Here is a 16,783-nt window from a genome sequence, read left to right as displayed (position 1 = left end):
ACCATGAGCATCAAAAATGCCTCCATAGTAAATATATTTTTCTGCTAGACTAGAAAAAGCTAAACAGCACTAGCAATTCAAATTAATCTAAAAGTTGAGTAACATCTTAGAATGATGTGATGAACATCAGACAAACTATGCACTAATACTTTATGTCCCTTACTTCCACTCAAAATAAACAAGTCCAGTAATTTTATAGAAATAGTCACAGGGTTTAAAGTTTGGAACGGAATTAAGCCTTTATCGAGTTAGTCCATAACTGCCTTCTGGAGGAGACTGGTTTTGATTTTGCCAAGTTAGGAACTTTTAAAAATCATGTACTGAGCTTGAACAGTGGAGTTTTCTCATGAAGTAATAACCTATGGAAAAGCCATTCAAGGAAGTGCAGCAAAGTTATCAGTTAAATGGCTAGTACTTTATCTTGCTGAAAATGGCCAGGATACAGAAGTGAGGGGACCTTGCAATACCGTAAGGTATAAAAGTGCAGGCTTTTGAAGTGCTGTATAGGAAAAAGTCCTGCTCGGGATGTCTTGGGAATTCAGTATGTAGTGTAGAATTCCAGGATATTAGAGAGAGAAAGTGGGTGAGGTGATATATTTTATTGGACCAACTTCTGGTGGCGAGAAAAGCTTTTGAGCCACACAGAGCTCTTCTTCAGGTACAGGTACTCAGTGTCACATCTAAAATGCAAGGTGGAATAGATTGTTCAGCATAAATAGTTAGCACATATTCTAATCTAAGGTACCATTCAAGGTAGAGTGGTCTGTGACCTCTGAAGTCACAAGACAAAAAGAGGGGGTTAGTAGGTTATAGATTGTTGTAATAAAGCCATAAATCTCATGTCTGTGTTCAGTCTAGTATTGTTAATGTTTAGCAGAGTTATGAATTTAAGCTCCCAAGCTCATCTTTTGAAAGCATTGTGTGAGTTTCCTTTGAGGACAAGGACAGATGGGTCAGACAAAGTAATTGTTTTATGAAGAGTGCTCACCCACAGGTCATATGGTGTTTCTGTCTTTTATCATTTTCCTGTGAGTTCATTCGGGAATGTAGTGATTGTCTGGTTTCACCCACATAGTTGTTATTGGGGCATTAAGTGCACTTGCTGAGGTACGCCACGAGTCGTTATAGACGTGTAGGATCCATGGATCTTGAAAAGGTGTGTTATGGGGGATGTTGATCATTCTAGCAGTGGCAATATGTCTGCAGGTTTTGCATCTGTTCTTATGGTAAGGTCTGGTGCCACTTTGAGTTGGCATATCCTGGTCTGTGGGGAGCTTGCTTATGATGATGAGCTTGGAGAGGTGTGGGGGGAACAAGGTTGTTTGAAGGCCAGAAGTGAGGGAGTATGAAAGATTTATTTCAGGATGGGGTCCCTCTTGAGTATAGGTTACAGTTGTTTGAGGACACCATGTATGGATTCCAGTGTGAGGTAGCAGGTGACAACTAACGGTGCACAGTTGGAGGGGGTATTATTTCTGTATTGAAGCAGGTTCTCAGAGTATTTAGGTGGTGCATTCCATGATGCAATCTACTTCTCTGGTGAATTATGTTTGGTTGGTGGTTTTGAGTATGTTAACGTGTATATCCTGGACTTTCTCCTTGGAGCATATTCTGTAAGATCTGAGTGTCTGTAGATAACGGATTTCTTAATGTGTTTGGGGTAGATACTGGATCTATGAAAGTGTGCTGATGAGTTGGTTTCTTGTATATGGTTGTCTGTAGGGTTCCATTGTTGAAACTGATTGTGGTGTCCAGGAAGTTGATACTAGTGTGAGAGTTCTCAGTAACAAAAAATATTGGTATGTATCTCAACTGACTGTTCTAAAGTTTTTGCTACTATGAACTCCCAGAACTCCTATAATGGGGGGAGGGACAGCTCAATGGTTTGAGCACTGGCCTGCTAAACCCAGGGTTGTGAGTTCAATCCTTGAGGGGGCCTTTCAGGAATCTGGGGCAAAATCAGTACTTGGTCCTGCTAGTGAAAGCAGGGGACTGGACTTAATGACCTTTCAAGGTCCCTTCCAGTTCTATGAGATAGGTAGATCTCCATATATTACCTAAAACTAGAAAACAGAACAAGACCAATAACTATCAGTTTTCATTCATCTGTAAAGCACAATCAGAATTTCAGTGCCAAAACTAGTTGAGTCTTGCCCTGAATTCTTCAACAATATTTATTTTACACACATTAAATATCCATGCTGCATACTCATGCAAAAGATCTGCAATATGAAGACATTGTTCCCAAATGAATGAAAAAAGAAGAGACACCAGATCATATACCTGTATACTTTCTTCAGTAGCAAGAACTTCAGCAACAGGGACTGACTGAATAAACTGCATGAAACCTGTGAAAAGAAAGCAGTAACTTCAGTACTTGAAGGTGTAAAATAAGGAGAGAACAACTTTGGTGAAGAAATAAAGCTATGCACCTTTTACTCCACTGCACTCAGCAAGCAAGGTTTTGCCAGTAAACATAGCCTGCAGTAAATTTTAAATGTACTTGTCACAAGAAACAACTGCTTGACCCGGGCTGGAAAGATATCTGGCTTGTGAAGGAATCGACTTAAGACAATATCTAGGGTGAGGAATTACTATTTGCAGCCAATTTCTTTGCAATTTTATTTGCTTGGGAATCTGCTTTGTTCTGTTTGTTACCTCTTTTCCACTTAAAATTAACCTTTTATAGTTAAAAATTTCTTTTTTACAACATAAAACTCAGTTTATGTAATTTGTAATGAGGGGGCAAGAGGTTGTGCCCACTTCCTTTAAGAGGGACAAACCCAGATTGCTGGGGCAAGCCCGTAAGGCTGAATCTTTCCAGAGCTGATCTCTGTCTCTCTGTGCAGCTGGGTGTGGTCCTGCCTGTGTGCTTGGCTGGAAGAGACTTGTGAGCCTAACCCAGCAAGACCAGGTAAAGGGGACCCAGGCTGGCAGAACAGGCTGACTCAGCGGTATCCAAGGACATCTGGTGGCATTCAGAGGGGGGCAAACTGTCACATCCTGTTAAGAAGGTAGCCATTATACCCATTTTATGCATGGAGAAGCATATAGAAATTTTACATGACTTGCCCAAGGCTAGGCAGCAAGCAAGCAATAAAGTTGGAGCTATAACTTGAGTCTCTTGATTTCCAGACCTTGCTTCTCGTTATGAATAAAAATAGACCCTACTATAGAAGACTGTACAAATAGTCATCATCTTTACTTTACTCAATCTGTTTTAAGAATCATAATGATAGAACAAAATTGTATGAAAAAAAAGAGTAGATTCTAGTGGATTTCAATACAACTGGATCATGAGACATTTTAAAGACTTCAGTGGTACAAACAGAGGAGAAAGAGGAGGATACTTACTTTAACTGGAGGTTCTTCAAGATGTGTGGTGCCTGTCTGGAATCCAGACATGGGTGCACATGCTCCACAGCCAAAACTGTTCAGTAGTGTTCGCTGACCTGCACTTGTGTCATCTGCATGTCTGCTACAAGAGGCTGTGCGAGTCAACATCGCTTCAGTACCCCTCTTATCTGAAAGCAATGGAGTCTGCAGAAGAGGACCAGAAGGGCAGTACTGGAATCCATATAGGGACCACACATCTCAAAGAACCTCCGGTTACAGTAAGTAACCTCCTCCTCCTCCAGGTGATGGTCCCTATATGGATTCCAGACATGGGAGAGTGGCGAGCAGTGCTCAGCATGAAGGTGGGTGCGTGGAGTTGCGTGAATTCACAGTCTGGAGGATGGCTCAGCCGACAGCCACATCGATCACCACTGCCAAGGCGATGGCGTAGCAATTGGTGAAGGTGCTAGTGCACCTCATCGAGGTGATGGCCACTAAGATGATCATCTTCATGGAGAGGTGGGAGAGGGAGCAGATCAGGAGGGGCTCAAAGGGCTGTTCAGTGAGGGCAGAGACGATGATGTACATATTCCAAGAGGGGTTTCTAGCAGAAAGGCATTGAGCAAGCCTTTAAGGAAGCAAATGATGGTCAGGTGAATGAAGATAGAGGAACAGTCTATGGGGAATTGGTGGAAGGTGGATCGGAGGACAAGTGGACAGGTGGAGGAGGTCGGTGAACCAGTATTGGCGAGACCAAAAGGGGGCGATCAGGATGACCATCGTTTGATCCTGTCATACCTTGCACAGGACTTGTGGGAGCAGAGGGAAGGGTGGAAATGAGTGCGGACTTCGGAGGTCCAAGGCTGGAGGAGGGCATTGTCCCACAATCCAATTTCAAGGGTCCCTCTGGAACAGAAAAGGGGAAATTTGAAGTTCTCCGAGGTCCCAATGTGGGGTGCCCCACCGGCATAGGATGAAGTGAAGCATGGGATCACGGATCTCCCACTTGCGATTTGTATAGAAGGACCTATTGAAAGTGTCTGCCAGGAAGGTGCATGGTGTGAAGTGTGATCCCACACTTGATGCATCAGTTCCAGAGGTGGATGGTTCTGCAAAGAGAGAGGGTGCCCTGGCACTGCCTTGTTTGTGGATATACACAACTGCAATCATGTAGTCGGAGAGCAGCTGAATGTGCTGGGACCATATGAGAGGGAGAAACGCCTGACAGGCCAGGTGGGCAGTGCAGAGTTCCAAAATGTTGACGTGCATCCTCACCTCTCTGGGCAGTGTGACTATCCAGATGGGTGCTCCACCCTGTGAGGGAGGCATCTGTGGCGAGAGTGATGCGGGGAATGGGAGCAGCGAACGGGATGTGGACCAAAACCAGTAGGGCCAAGCATAGGGTATGTCATGCATCGGCGGGCCCTGGGGCAATGGAACCACGGTTCAGTGCAAGGGTCATAGGCATATGGCTAGGGTGGGTAGTGACTGCCATCCGGGCTGTGAGAACATGCAGGAGAGAAAAGGTCCAGCGTGAAAAACCATTCAGACTCAGATGGATCTGGTAAGAGGTGAACCTGTTGGTGCATAGGTGGAAGAGGAACGCCACTCCAGAAGGAGAGGTTCATCCACTGGAGAGGTAAGCAGTGAGGTGTCTGTGGATAAGAAACTGGCATATGAAAGAATGAACTTGGCTGTGGGCATCAGCACTTCCAGGCGGCCTGAAGTGTGGGAGCCAGGCATGCCAGTCTGAAAGGGTCCAGCGGCATAGATGGTGCCGGTGGTGAAGATGGCAGCAGACTGGGAGTCAGGACAGGAAGCAGCACCTACAGCTTGCAGATGTGTTTCATTTTATGCTCTGTCTGGGGCTTCTTGGAAGCCACAGCAGCCGACTCGGTGTGCTAATTCTCACCTGACTGGGCATAGCTCAGGGAGGCAATGCTGTGCTTAGCAGTCCCCATTGGGGAGATGCCCTTATGTCCATGTCTGGGTTTCTCATGCTTGCAGTGGGGCTTCAGCGGATGCAGCAGTATTGAGGGTTCCAATACGCAGGAGGAAGTCTAAGGGTCACTCACCAGTAGTGATGGGTACCATTATGGTGGATCCATCAGTCCCGGATCCAACTGCACACCTGGGCGCACAGCTTCCTCAATGAGAAATGTGCGGAGGCAAAGTTCCCTACCCTACCGAGTCTGAGCTGGGAATGAGCAGCAGATGGAACAGCGGATGATGTCGTGGACTTCGTTAAGATAGTAGATGCTGCTGGTGCTCGATGCCCATGGAGAAAGAGTGCAGGCACGAAGCAAGGTTCTTCAAGCTGGCTTGTCGGGGTATAACAACAAGGGTGTGGGTAGAGGAAGGACTGTTTCCCCTCCAGGAGAAGTTGTCCGATAGGGGAGCCTAACTAACTAAAACTGTACAAGAACTACTATATACAATGAGAACATGCTAACAATGATATACAGGTGAGAATAAACAGATACGAGTTCTCTTAGCAGAACTAAGAACAGCGAGGAACATGGGTTCCGACTCTGGCCGTGTGGTGGTATGAAGGAATTGGAAAGGCATTGACCCGGACATCCACTTATAGCTTTTGCATGTGGTGCGCACGCACACCCATGTCTGGAATCCATATGGAGACCATCACTCAAAGAAAGAACTTACTAGTTTTCATCCTAAATTTAGTTGTAAGGTCTCCTATTATGGAAATTTAACTAGTTCTACTAAGCATAACACAGTACATTTACTATTACTCAACGAAATCTCAACACTTGTCAAAATAAGTTATTGGAGTGCATTTCATAATGTATCATCTTTACTTTTTGTTGGTCCCAGCCCAAGCCTGAATAGCTATATACATTGCAGTTTTTAGCCCTGCAGTCCGAGCCACGCAAGCCCAAGTGAGCTAATCTGGGCCAGCTTCAGCCATGCCACCATATTTTTTTATTGCTGTGTAGAATCAAAGATCAGAGAGGGAACCGAGCTGCAGCTAGCTCTGAAACAATCACAACCAGTATTTCACAATTTGTCCTAGGTTTTCATTGCATTAGGTGAGGCAAAATAAGCACTTAACAATAAAGCTGGAAAAGGGAAATAGAAGGTAAAGAATAAACACTAATCTACTTTTAAGCAAGTCGCCCAAGTTTGTGATAAAGAAATCTTACAACCTGAAGTCAGCTGTACCCTCCTGTGACACTAACAAAAAACCTGGGTTGGATAATATCTGCATCCAGATAAGTGAAACTGAGGAAGACAAATACCTGATTTTCAGTGTTTTTGTAAAAAAGAAATAACCTTACCATGCTTTGTACTAGTAGCCAGCACCTTATATGGTGTTAGCTTCAAATCCAGATTCTCCTTACGTAACAGCTGGAAGGAAAACACAAACATGAGTGGAACAGTTAAAAATAATCAAACATTTTTAAAAAGAGGCTAGGTTTTGAAGTGGTTTAATACATTCACTTATTCATTTTTGAGGAAAATTTAGTTCAGACCTGTCATAAGGCATAAGTGAACTTTTTTTGCTCATATCTTCTTAGTCCATAGAGGACATTAAAACAATATTTGTAAGAATGGGAATTCTTTGGAATGTAACAGCTACAATAAAAAAGAGTACTGAATTAAGCTGCATTAATATCTTGTGTTTTCTGGGTTTTAACTAAGAGCAATTTCCTCAGCTTGTATAAACAATAAAAAATATTTAATAGTGAGATTAAGAAACACTTGATTGATGCTCATCACCTTGTCCATGAGTGAAATAATTTGAAGAATAAGTTGATCTTGACGTAAATCATCACCATGTTTAAATATTACAGGATATTTGCCTCCATCTTCTGTCTTGAAGAATAACTGGGCAGGCATTAGGGCACTCTGGAAAAGGAAATTTGCCATGAACCAGTACACTAGAACAAATCAAATACTCAGCTTCGCTGAAACAAATCTAAGTTGGGAATCCTTCTCTACATGTGAGTAAATTCATTTATAATAGTTTCTCTCGTTTGCTCTTTTGCCTTCTAGCCTAATACATCCCAAGTATCTAAATCTAGGTATTAAATCAAATTTTCAATAAAAATCAAAGGAGTATCTTATTAGTTTATGGTTTAGTTTCTAGCGGACCTGCCACTTCCTCACCCAATTGTCTGAATGCAGGTAGACATTTGCAAAATGGTGGGTTTTGCAATAGGCTCTGAAGACTCCTCCAATAGGGATCATTTGGAACTCAAATATTATGTTCCATAGTTTTTGACTCTGCATCAAGAACGTACTGCCCCTACTTACCAGAAGTTTGACCATAGGACTTCCAGTTTTTAAATGTAATTTCTAGATTCCATTCATCCACAGAGGATATAGCACTCCGTGGGAAATCTGAGAGAAGTAGTAAGACAAATCGAACAGACCCTGGTAGATTTTTTTTTTTTAAAACATTCTATTCTCTAATTCGGGGTAAATGCAGAAATTAAGTTTGTTCACATCTGATTTAAACTTCGAAGAACCATACAAAAGGAGCAAAACATTTTAAACTGACCAGAAGGGGGCGGGGGAGGGGGAAAACAGGAAGACTCAATAACTACATTATAAATGTAAAAGAAATGCTAGGGATAGGACATTTTCAAACCAATTAATTGCTTTCTCAATTAATTTAGCAAAAGTAACAATTTTAAATGGTCTTTTAAAAGAACTAGTTTAATTCTGTTTGCAGTTTCACCCCTCATAAAATGAGCTGAAGATCAATTATCTACATTAATAAATTTATCTACTGTAATTCATCAAGTGACGCCTCAAATAAAAATGAAATAAAAATCAGGTACACAATGGAGATTTTTAATTGATCAATTTCACTAGAGCGGTTTGCAGTAAGTGCTCTGAGGCTGTGGTTTTCACATCTACTGCTACCTTACTTTTTCTCTTAAAAATATAGTTTCTCATTCTTCTACGCAAGGATTTAATGAGGTTGTAGAAAAAAAGTTATGACTGAGGCCAAAAGATGCTACTTAGACTCAAAAGCACAGAGGCCCCATCCTTCCTCAAGACATTTTTTCTAGTTCTGCAGAGCTTGCTGGTTACTGACTAGTCTCCAACCTCCTTCTTGGGGGAGGAGATTGAGAAGATGGTGGCCACACAATTCTAAGTGACTTGGACACCAATGGCACCTTCTGAAAGACTGGATCTAAATTCCGGCTTTCTTTTGGGTAGATCATGAATTATATCTTGCTTGTTTTAAATAGGACCATGCTGGATGTCCCAATTCTGTTGTTTTGTTTTTAATTGAAAAAAAAACAAAACAAAACCACCACCTCGTCAAAGGCTGACTTCTAATACATTGCTGAAGTAGCTGCTCTGCTACATACAACATACTGATCCAGAATCAGTCTAGACAATTAAGCATTACATTCCCACAAAGATTCAGTGTGCTATGGGTGAACGGCAACCATCTGTCAAAGCTCTTGTTGCAAGACAAATTGCTCTCTAAACAATAAGTGGTTAGTTTGCCAGGATCAACTAAGGGTCCTGTAGTGCTTTGGTGCTGTCTCAGAGAGGAAGGTGACTGCCCTATGGACCAACTAACAACTACAGCGGTAGTGTGAACCATAGAGGACAGATCCTTGTCCTCTCCTAAACAGTGAGCATGCCTGTTGGGACAAGGTCATTCTTATCCCGGCTAAAGAACTTGCTATTTTGACTTCTAAAGATCTCCCCGATCCTGCCTCTAATTTCATGTGCAGCTGTAGAAAGACTGCCTCCTAAAGAGTTGTCATAGTTTAGGTGGCTTTGGGGATGAGCTCTCACTGCCAAGAGAACATCTCATGTGATTAGTATAATGTAAAGCCTCTGACAGCTAAACTACCACTTGCCTTCTCATGGCAGAGTTGTTCTTGGTTGAAAATAGGATTGTGAACGGCAAGTATCTTGGCAGGTAGGGCTCATTTGCCATGGCAGGCAATCCACCTAGGATAACGGACTCTGATTTCAACCCAAGAACATCAGGCCTGGCCAGCCAGGTTGTAAAAGTGTGCCAAAAAGTGTGCCAAACACACATGCTTTATGGGTCTTTGTCTTTAGGGAGCATATCACTGGACTGCTATGGCATCCGCTGGAAGCAAACGTGCAACCGCTTCACCTGATAGCTGTGGAAAATAGGAACCATCTCATTAAGGCCACATGCAACTGAAGAAGCAAGCCCAAGAATTATGTGGAAACAATTACTAGGAAATCAAGAGAAGTAGCTGAGACACTGAAAAGAAAAAGAGTGCAATTGCCTGCATACAAGAAACAAAATGGAAGGGGTCAAAATCCATGAACATCAAAGAGGGTTACAAGATAATGTATTGTGGCTCAGTAGCAAGGAGGAACAGAGTAGGAATAGTCATAGCAGCAGTATTACAGGCTAAGCTAGTGGTCACCCTAAAGAAGAGCAACTGGTCAATGAAAGTTAGAATAGTACTGAGAGAACAAATATTTGTGTTTTTTTATGCGGATATGCATCACAGGTTGGTTGTATGACTGAGGAGAAGGCAGAATTCCAGATAGTGCTGAACCCAATGACAAGTAAAGTACCACAAGCAGAGTACTTCATTATTGGAGCAGATCTCCACAGATATGTAGAACACCACAATGAGGGCTACAGTGACTTTCATGGAGAATGAGACTTTGGAACCAGAAATGAAAATGGTGCGGCTATCTTAGAGTTAGCCAGAGCCCATGGCCTGATTGTTACCAGTACATACTTTGTAAAGAGGGAAGAGCACTTAATTGCACACAAGTGTGGTGCCAACAGGTCCGAGGTCAATTGTTTGGAAATTGCTCTCCTAGGTTCAGTTTAGTCTCTCTCACACTTTTAGATCTCTCTTCCTCTTGTAAGGAAGTAATCTAAAAATGTGAGACACACTAAACTGATGCCAGGAGAGCAAATCATAAGCAGTCTATATTGTTGTGCAATGGACTTCTAGGTGAAAAGGGTAGTGGGGAACAAAAGATGAGTTGTGGAACAAAGGTGGAGCCTTGCGGAAAGGGAAGTTAGTCTGCGGTACAAGGACAAAGATTCTACTGAGTTTGGGCAACAATCAAACTGAACACAATGATACCACAGTGGTATGGGGGAATATAGCCAAACATATTTCAGAACGTTCACAAGCTGCATGTGGTCAAACAAGAGGAGGGAAATTTCATTGCAAGGGGACATGGTGATGATCAAAATGTGCAAGAAGCTGTAAAGGAGGAGGAAAGGTTTAAATGATGGCAGAAAATTATGAGGAATACAAACTGGTAAAGGAAACAGAAAAAAAAGCAGTTATGGAAGCTAAAGATCTGTCATTTAAAGCCTTTTACACAGAACTACTACTATGGCAGGAAGGAAGGAAGGAATATACAGATTAGACAAGAGTAGGCAAAGCAGCACAGAGGATTTGGGAACTGTGAAGTGGATTAAAGAAGAAAACAGAAGAGCACTGGTGGAAGAGCATGAAGTCATTAGGAGATGGCAGCAGTTTTGTGAGAAACTGCTCAGTTAGGAGAATGTAAAGAAACCAGTGAGGAAACTATGCACAAGCAACAACCTTACAAGACTTATCATCGTGGTGGAGACTCAGACATCGCTCAAGATGATGAAACATGGCAAGGCAGTGGAACAGAATACCAATTGAAGCATTTAAAGCAACAGACCATGGTTACGATAATAAACTTTTCACCTTAATTCACTATATGGGAAAATTGCAAATTAGTCCCTATTTTTAAGCATAAAGGAGATGTGCAAGAATGTAGTAATTACTATCCCATCAAGTTAATGATTCACACAATGAAATGCCTGCAAGAATTATAAAAAAAAAAAAAGAGTGTCGGAGGAGCTGGAACACCAAGTAAACCACCACCAATTCAGGTATATGCCAGGAAGATTAAGAATGGATGCAGTGTTTGCAGCCTGAATATTGCAAAAGCAGCACAGGGAGAAACACAAGGAATTGCATTTAGAATAAGAGATGTCTTATTACAAAGTTCCTAGAGAATTATTATGATGGCACCTGCTGTGGCACAATCTGACAGAGAAAAACATTCAGACTATCATGGACATGTTTGAGGGTAGGACAATACTATGAGAAGCAGCTGAGGCTACAGTGAGTCATTCACCATGAGGGTAGATCAGCATCAAGGATCAGCCTTAAGTCCATTCACATTTGTGACTGTAATGGCCACCTTGACACAGGATATGAGGAGAAAAGCTCCTTGGAGCATGGTTTGTGACAATGACAATACGTTGTGCCGAAAAAATACTATGCACTGGAAAGGGAGCTACAACCATGGAGGGCTGCATTAGAAGAAAATGGCTTACGAATCAGCCAACAAAAGTTGGAATACATATGATGCTTTGTTCGGAGATAATGAGAACCCAGTAAAATTAGATGGCGTAGAGTTAAAGTCTGTGCAGCAATTTAAATATCTTGGCTCAGTGTTGAGGCATGATGGGAATGTAAATGCAGACGTTAGGAGTCATATGAAGGAGTACTTAGTGTAAACCAGTGGTTTTCAACCTGTGGTCTGTGGACCCCTGGAGGTCCACAGACTACGTCCAAGATTTTCAAAGGGGTCCACACCTCCATTAAAAAAAAGGTTAGGGGTCTGCAAATGAAAAACAAAGTTGAAGGGAAATCTCTGAAATAAGAATATGCCAAGAAAACTAAAGAACAAAGCATATCAGTTCATGCTTCTCACCATGATGTATGGATCAGAATGCTGGCTAACGAGGAAGAAAGAATAACTGCTTTACACTCCTGAAACGAGAGTGCTCAGGTGGTCGGTAGTGCTGATAGGCTACACAATGAAATGGTACAAACCACAATGCATGTTGCTCTGTTGTGGAAAAACAGAGTGAGTATAAACTGAGATGGCTAGTCACGTGAGATGATGTGATGTGGGATATGTTGGCCAGAGTACAAAAGCAAATAGTCCAAGAAGGCTGTTGTCAGCTTGGAGGATACACTTGACAAGAACGCTTGAAAACGAAGAACAAGAACCACCAAGCCCAAATGATCAGATAAGGCAAAGGCAATGAAGGAGGAAGTAAAAGTGGAGTAACACACTATTCCGAAGGAAGCATGAATGCACGCACATGGAGAAACAAGTCTACAGTATGGACAGAGGTGGTGAGGTGCTGGAAGATTGTAGAATGATGAACATGTTTGTGATTTGGGTGGCATTTTGGCAGATACAAGTTATGCACCCATTTGTGCATCACCACTATTACTACCACATGCACACAGTTCATAACAAACAGACATTCTGTCAGCAAGGTTTGACTCTGCTGATCAAGGATTTTAAATGAATCATATAGAATGGATGGGGGACTATTGCTGAGGTGGCTCTGATCTCTTAGTAGCTAGCCCTCAGATTGAGAAGTCCTGTCTGGATATCAAAATGTTCATGGATCTCACCTTGCTCCAAACAAAATGTAAAGCCCATCTCTCTACATTAACTCCAGTGCATATAGTATTGTGGTCAATTAGTATGTGCACACACTCAGCATTTCATAAGGAAAGAGTAGAGGATACAGTCTTTTAGACCAATATGCCATTTAAACATTGGCTGCACTCGGGTACAAATATTTTCATCATGCACTTGTCCCACTAAATTCAGTGATATTAGCCTCTCAATTTAAGGAGCACAAAGTTTGACAAATTTAACAGCAAGTAGTTTTTCAATGTAACGTTTGTTAATATTTCAAAAATTAAAGTTTTATTATAACTCACTTATTCAATGGAAGATCTCTCCCATTTACCTTAAACAGTGTAGCTGTCTCTGGGATTATTCCTCTGATTTTCACCTGAGGCTCTAAAGGAAGTGGAATAAGTTCCACATCTGATAAATTCATCTTCTCATTGTCTGCAAGTAATGCCTGTAGCCTCTCATTCTAAAAGAGCAAAAATCCAAAAGTGCAATTAGATGAAAATGGCAATCGAGTTTAAAAGAAACAGATGGAAAAGCATGAGAACAACCTTTACAGAAATATTTATATAGTTGGGTATAAAAATGTGCAGTAACAAAAAAGTAGATGTATATCCATATAATATAGCATATATAAAACACTTTATGCCTTCAAAGCAATGTAACATCTATCTTTAGTACAAATGTGAAAAAATTAAAAAGAAATTACAGAACAGTCGAAGTAATCAGATATTCTATACCCAGTTCAAAGCCAGTCATATAAATACATGCAGGTTTAGATGTGTCAATGATAGTAACCTTCCAATAATTTTTGTAAATTGGCTACATGCTCCTCTGAAAGGGTGTTAGTTTTCCATATTAAAAGAGGTCCTTAGCTCTCCTGTGCAAGGTCTGCTCATGCTCTAGGACAGTGATACTCAGATCTCAGTGGTTCAAGAGAAAATTAGCGATCAACATTACCCAAAAGAGCCATAGAATTCACACTACTTTGTTTCAGTTACTATAGAACTATTCATATTTAAAATTGAATGACGGGGGAAATATTTAATTTATAATTATATATCATTCTCACAGCAAACAAGTTAATAGCTTAGTGCAAGCTGATAACCTAATTGATTAACATAATAAAAGCATCCTGATTAATAACTTAGATTAGTGAATAATTAAATCACACAGTATTTTATATCATATGCTTCAAAGAGCCACAGAAAACGCATTAGCAAGCCGCAGTCTGAGTCTCACTGTTCCCGGATATGATCCTGCACTTGGAATTATACAGATGGGGCCCTGCACCTGTATGGAGCCCTGCTGATTTCAATGCTGGTAACAGCCTGCGACAATCTCACTGTGGGAACTGGCCCTACATTTATAATATTAAATCTACTATATTTTAAAATAGTCAATACTGCACACATTTTTTAAACTGCAATTCAGTTAGAACTATGTACCTAATATCCCATATAATAAATAACTTATGCACCAAATGCTCAACAGCTGCCCTATTTCCTCCTGCCAACCATGCACAGAATAGACATGAAGTGAAGACAGATGCAGCAGATTCCACTGATTTTAATGCCAGTCAGAAGCAAAGAGGAGCCTAGGGCCACTATATTAGCTCAAACACCCCTGGGCATATTTGCAAAGGTCAGTTTGAGTTATACAGAAATATATCGGCAATTACTACATACGATGCATCTTACAAGTGTTTTTCTCTGGTTTATGTGTAGGATAGATTATGGGTCAGAAGCACAGAGGTTTTTTTGTTTGTTTGTTCTAAATGCAGAATAGATATAGTTTCAAGAACATATGCATATTACCCAATTTTCATAATGTATTTTCCTCTTCATGTATTATAGATACAATCACACAAAGCATAACTAAATATATTCTATATTCTGGATAAACATTGCGGACAGAGAGAAAATGGATAAGCTAATGAATCTAGAAAGGAGCCACTGACCTCACAGAAGACTAAAGCTCCTTGTTGAATATTGGTATAAAGAACCAATGAACATATTCAGAAGGAGTTTTTGTTTTGTTTTTGGTCATTTTAACTCGCACACCATAAATAAATACTTAGAACCTAAAAAAAAAACTACAGAGATTGGAACATATAGTATCAAGCTCTTCAGCTAATATTTGTAATAAAGTTCAGACATTTTCAATGTGTATCCACAATCTCTGACAGCTCAGCTACGATGCAAAGTTTGGTTTTTTTCTTAGCAAGATCTTGTTTTTTATCCAGATTCTCAGGTGGATTAAAAAGGAGATGATAGCAAGATCTAACGATAAATCTAAAATCAGATTGTGAATTCTAAATGTCTCAATCTATATTAGTATTTAGGATTATAGTGGTTTCCAGTGTCTTGCTGCTGCTATACTTTTCCATGTAAATATATATGAAAATCTCAGAAACGAATCAGTATTAAAAAGTAATTTAGTACATGCTATGGATAATGGGTCATACACTGAGAAAATGAAAATGTTCAGCACAACATTATGTGGGGAAGAAAGGAAGTGGTGGCGAAACTGGTATTAATGCGATTGAAGGACACAAGCAGTAACAGATAAAATGAATAGAACGAACATGGCATACAATCAAATATCTCAAAAACACAAGAACAAAAAGACTAATAAAATCAAGAATCATACGTATAATACAGAAAACCACCAACGGTTTCTAACTGCTCTCACCAAAGAGTGAAAGGGGAAAAATAGATAAACTACTGACATAATAAATATACAACAATTCATAGCTGAGAAAGGCGTAAAAAGTCCTGTCTAAAAAACTCAAAACATAAGCTACACAAGTACATACCCAGAGACGGGGCAGTTGTCACGACCTCGCTGCTTTTAGGCATTAGTTCAAGCGGAGCTCGTGCGTGTACATCTACCAATCCCCAACTAAATCAATGTACCCATAGAGCCAAAGCACTGTTCTGGATATACCTTCCAGAGGGTACAAGACAGTTATATTTGTATAAATTAAAGAAGAAAAATAAATTGATCAAAAAGCATCTTTGAGAAAGATTTCCCAGAAATTTTAGTCTTCCATGTGTGTGTCCAAAAAGGTGACCAAAGAAACCAAAACAAAACAGAAATAGAATAGCTCAGGGCAAAAAACACCAAAAGAGCTGAAATATTTCATGCTAAACAAACCAGACTGCATATTAACATACAGGCTTACTTAAGTAAGACATTAGAAAAATTCAATGTATCTTGCTTAACATCAAAAGTTTCCAGTGAAAACTAACACTCCTACTCTGAAATTTTAACCACAGAAAGTTTTTATTCCTGCGTTTACCTTTTTTTTACGATTCCCACTTTCACGCTGCACTGCTTTCATTAGATGAACCAGTCGATCTACAAATGTCTGCTGCGCTGCCAGCAAAGAACGCATAACCCTGACAGACTTATCACCCTACGTGAATGAAAAAGAAACAGAAAATTAGGTCTTTGTTCCATAATTGCATCTGAAATTTGTACATTTATTCTTAGTCTAGCTAGATTTCCCAAGTTAATAAAAAGATCAATTATCTTTCACTTCAGAGTTCATTCAAAGCACAGTATTTTCTGTAAAATGTAATCAAAATTTCTGTAGCTGGCAATCAGTTATCTGACCTTTCAGTGAACTTCAATTTACATCAACAATAATAATTTGAGTGGTGAACATTCATGCATAACAAACTATTTCACAGGGGGGAAAAAGTAAGTTTCATGAAGATTCTCGCATGTGAAATACACCTTTGTACTACATGAGTCACATAAAAACCTTGAAGCAGCATTAATGAGATGTGAAGTAAAATGCAATGAAAGATACCTGACCTTTAGACTTAAGCCAGCCAACTCTGTACATATATGCCAGAAGTTATGAACTGTAGCTCAGGAGAAGGACCTTTTTTCACTACATCAGCACCCTCTACTGCCGACAGACAAATTGGCACTGCTTCTTTATTCAGCAAAGGCTAGTGATCCAATCTTAAGTTTGTCAAGCAGGGCCAAATATTCCCCCCAA

At 40.5% G+C, this 16,783-nt stretch overlaps 1 protein-coding gene across 3 annotated transcripts in view; it reads right to left on the bottom strand.

Moving 5' to 3' along the window:
* Positions 1 to 16,783, bottom strand: part of PIK3C3 (phosphatidylinositol 3-kinase catalytic subunit type 3) — a 132,730-nt gene that overhangs the window by 60,475 nt on the left and 55,472 nt on the right. For all 3 annotated transcript variants that reach the window (XR_007773106.1, XM_050943569.1, XM_050943570.1), the window contains 5 exons: positions 16,073 to 16,189; positions 13,103 to 13,234; positions 7,078 to 7,206; positions 6,636 to 6,705; positions 2,284 to 2,348 (listed from right to left, as the gene is read on the bottom strand). Coding sequence is in view for 2 of the 3 variants with exons in the window: in XM_050943569.1 (XP_050799526.1) it covers positions 2,284 to 2,348; positions 6,636 to 6,705; positions 7,078 to 7,206; positions 13,103 to 13,234; positions 16,073 to 16,189 (513 nt within the window). In the remaining variant the exon portion in view is untranslated. The remainder of the gene's footprint in view (positions 1 to 2,283; positions 2,349 to 6,635; positions 6,706 to 7,077; positions 7,207 to 13,102; positions 13,235 to 16,072; positions 16,190 to 16,783) is intronic.

Source organism: Gopherus flavomarginatus, chromosome 3 (assembly GCF_025201925.1).
Source record: "Gopherus flavomarginatus isolate rGopFla2 chromosome 3, rGopFla2.mat.asm, whole genome shotgun sequence".
Lineage (NCBI taxonomy): Eukaryota > Metazoa > Chordata > Testudines > Testudinidae > Gopherus > Gopherus flavomarginatus.
The sequence above is the reverse complement of the archived record's forward strand: the minus strand, read 5'-3'. Positions and strand labels throughout refer to the sequence as shown.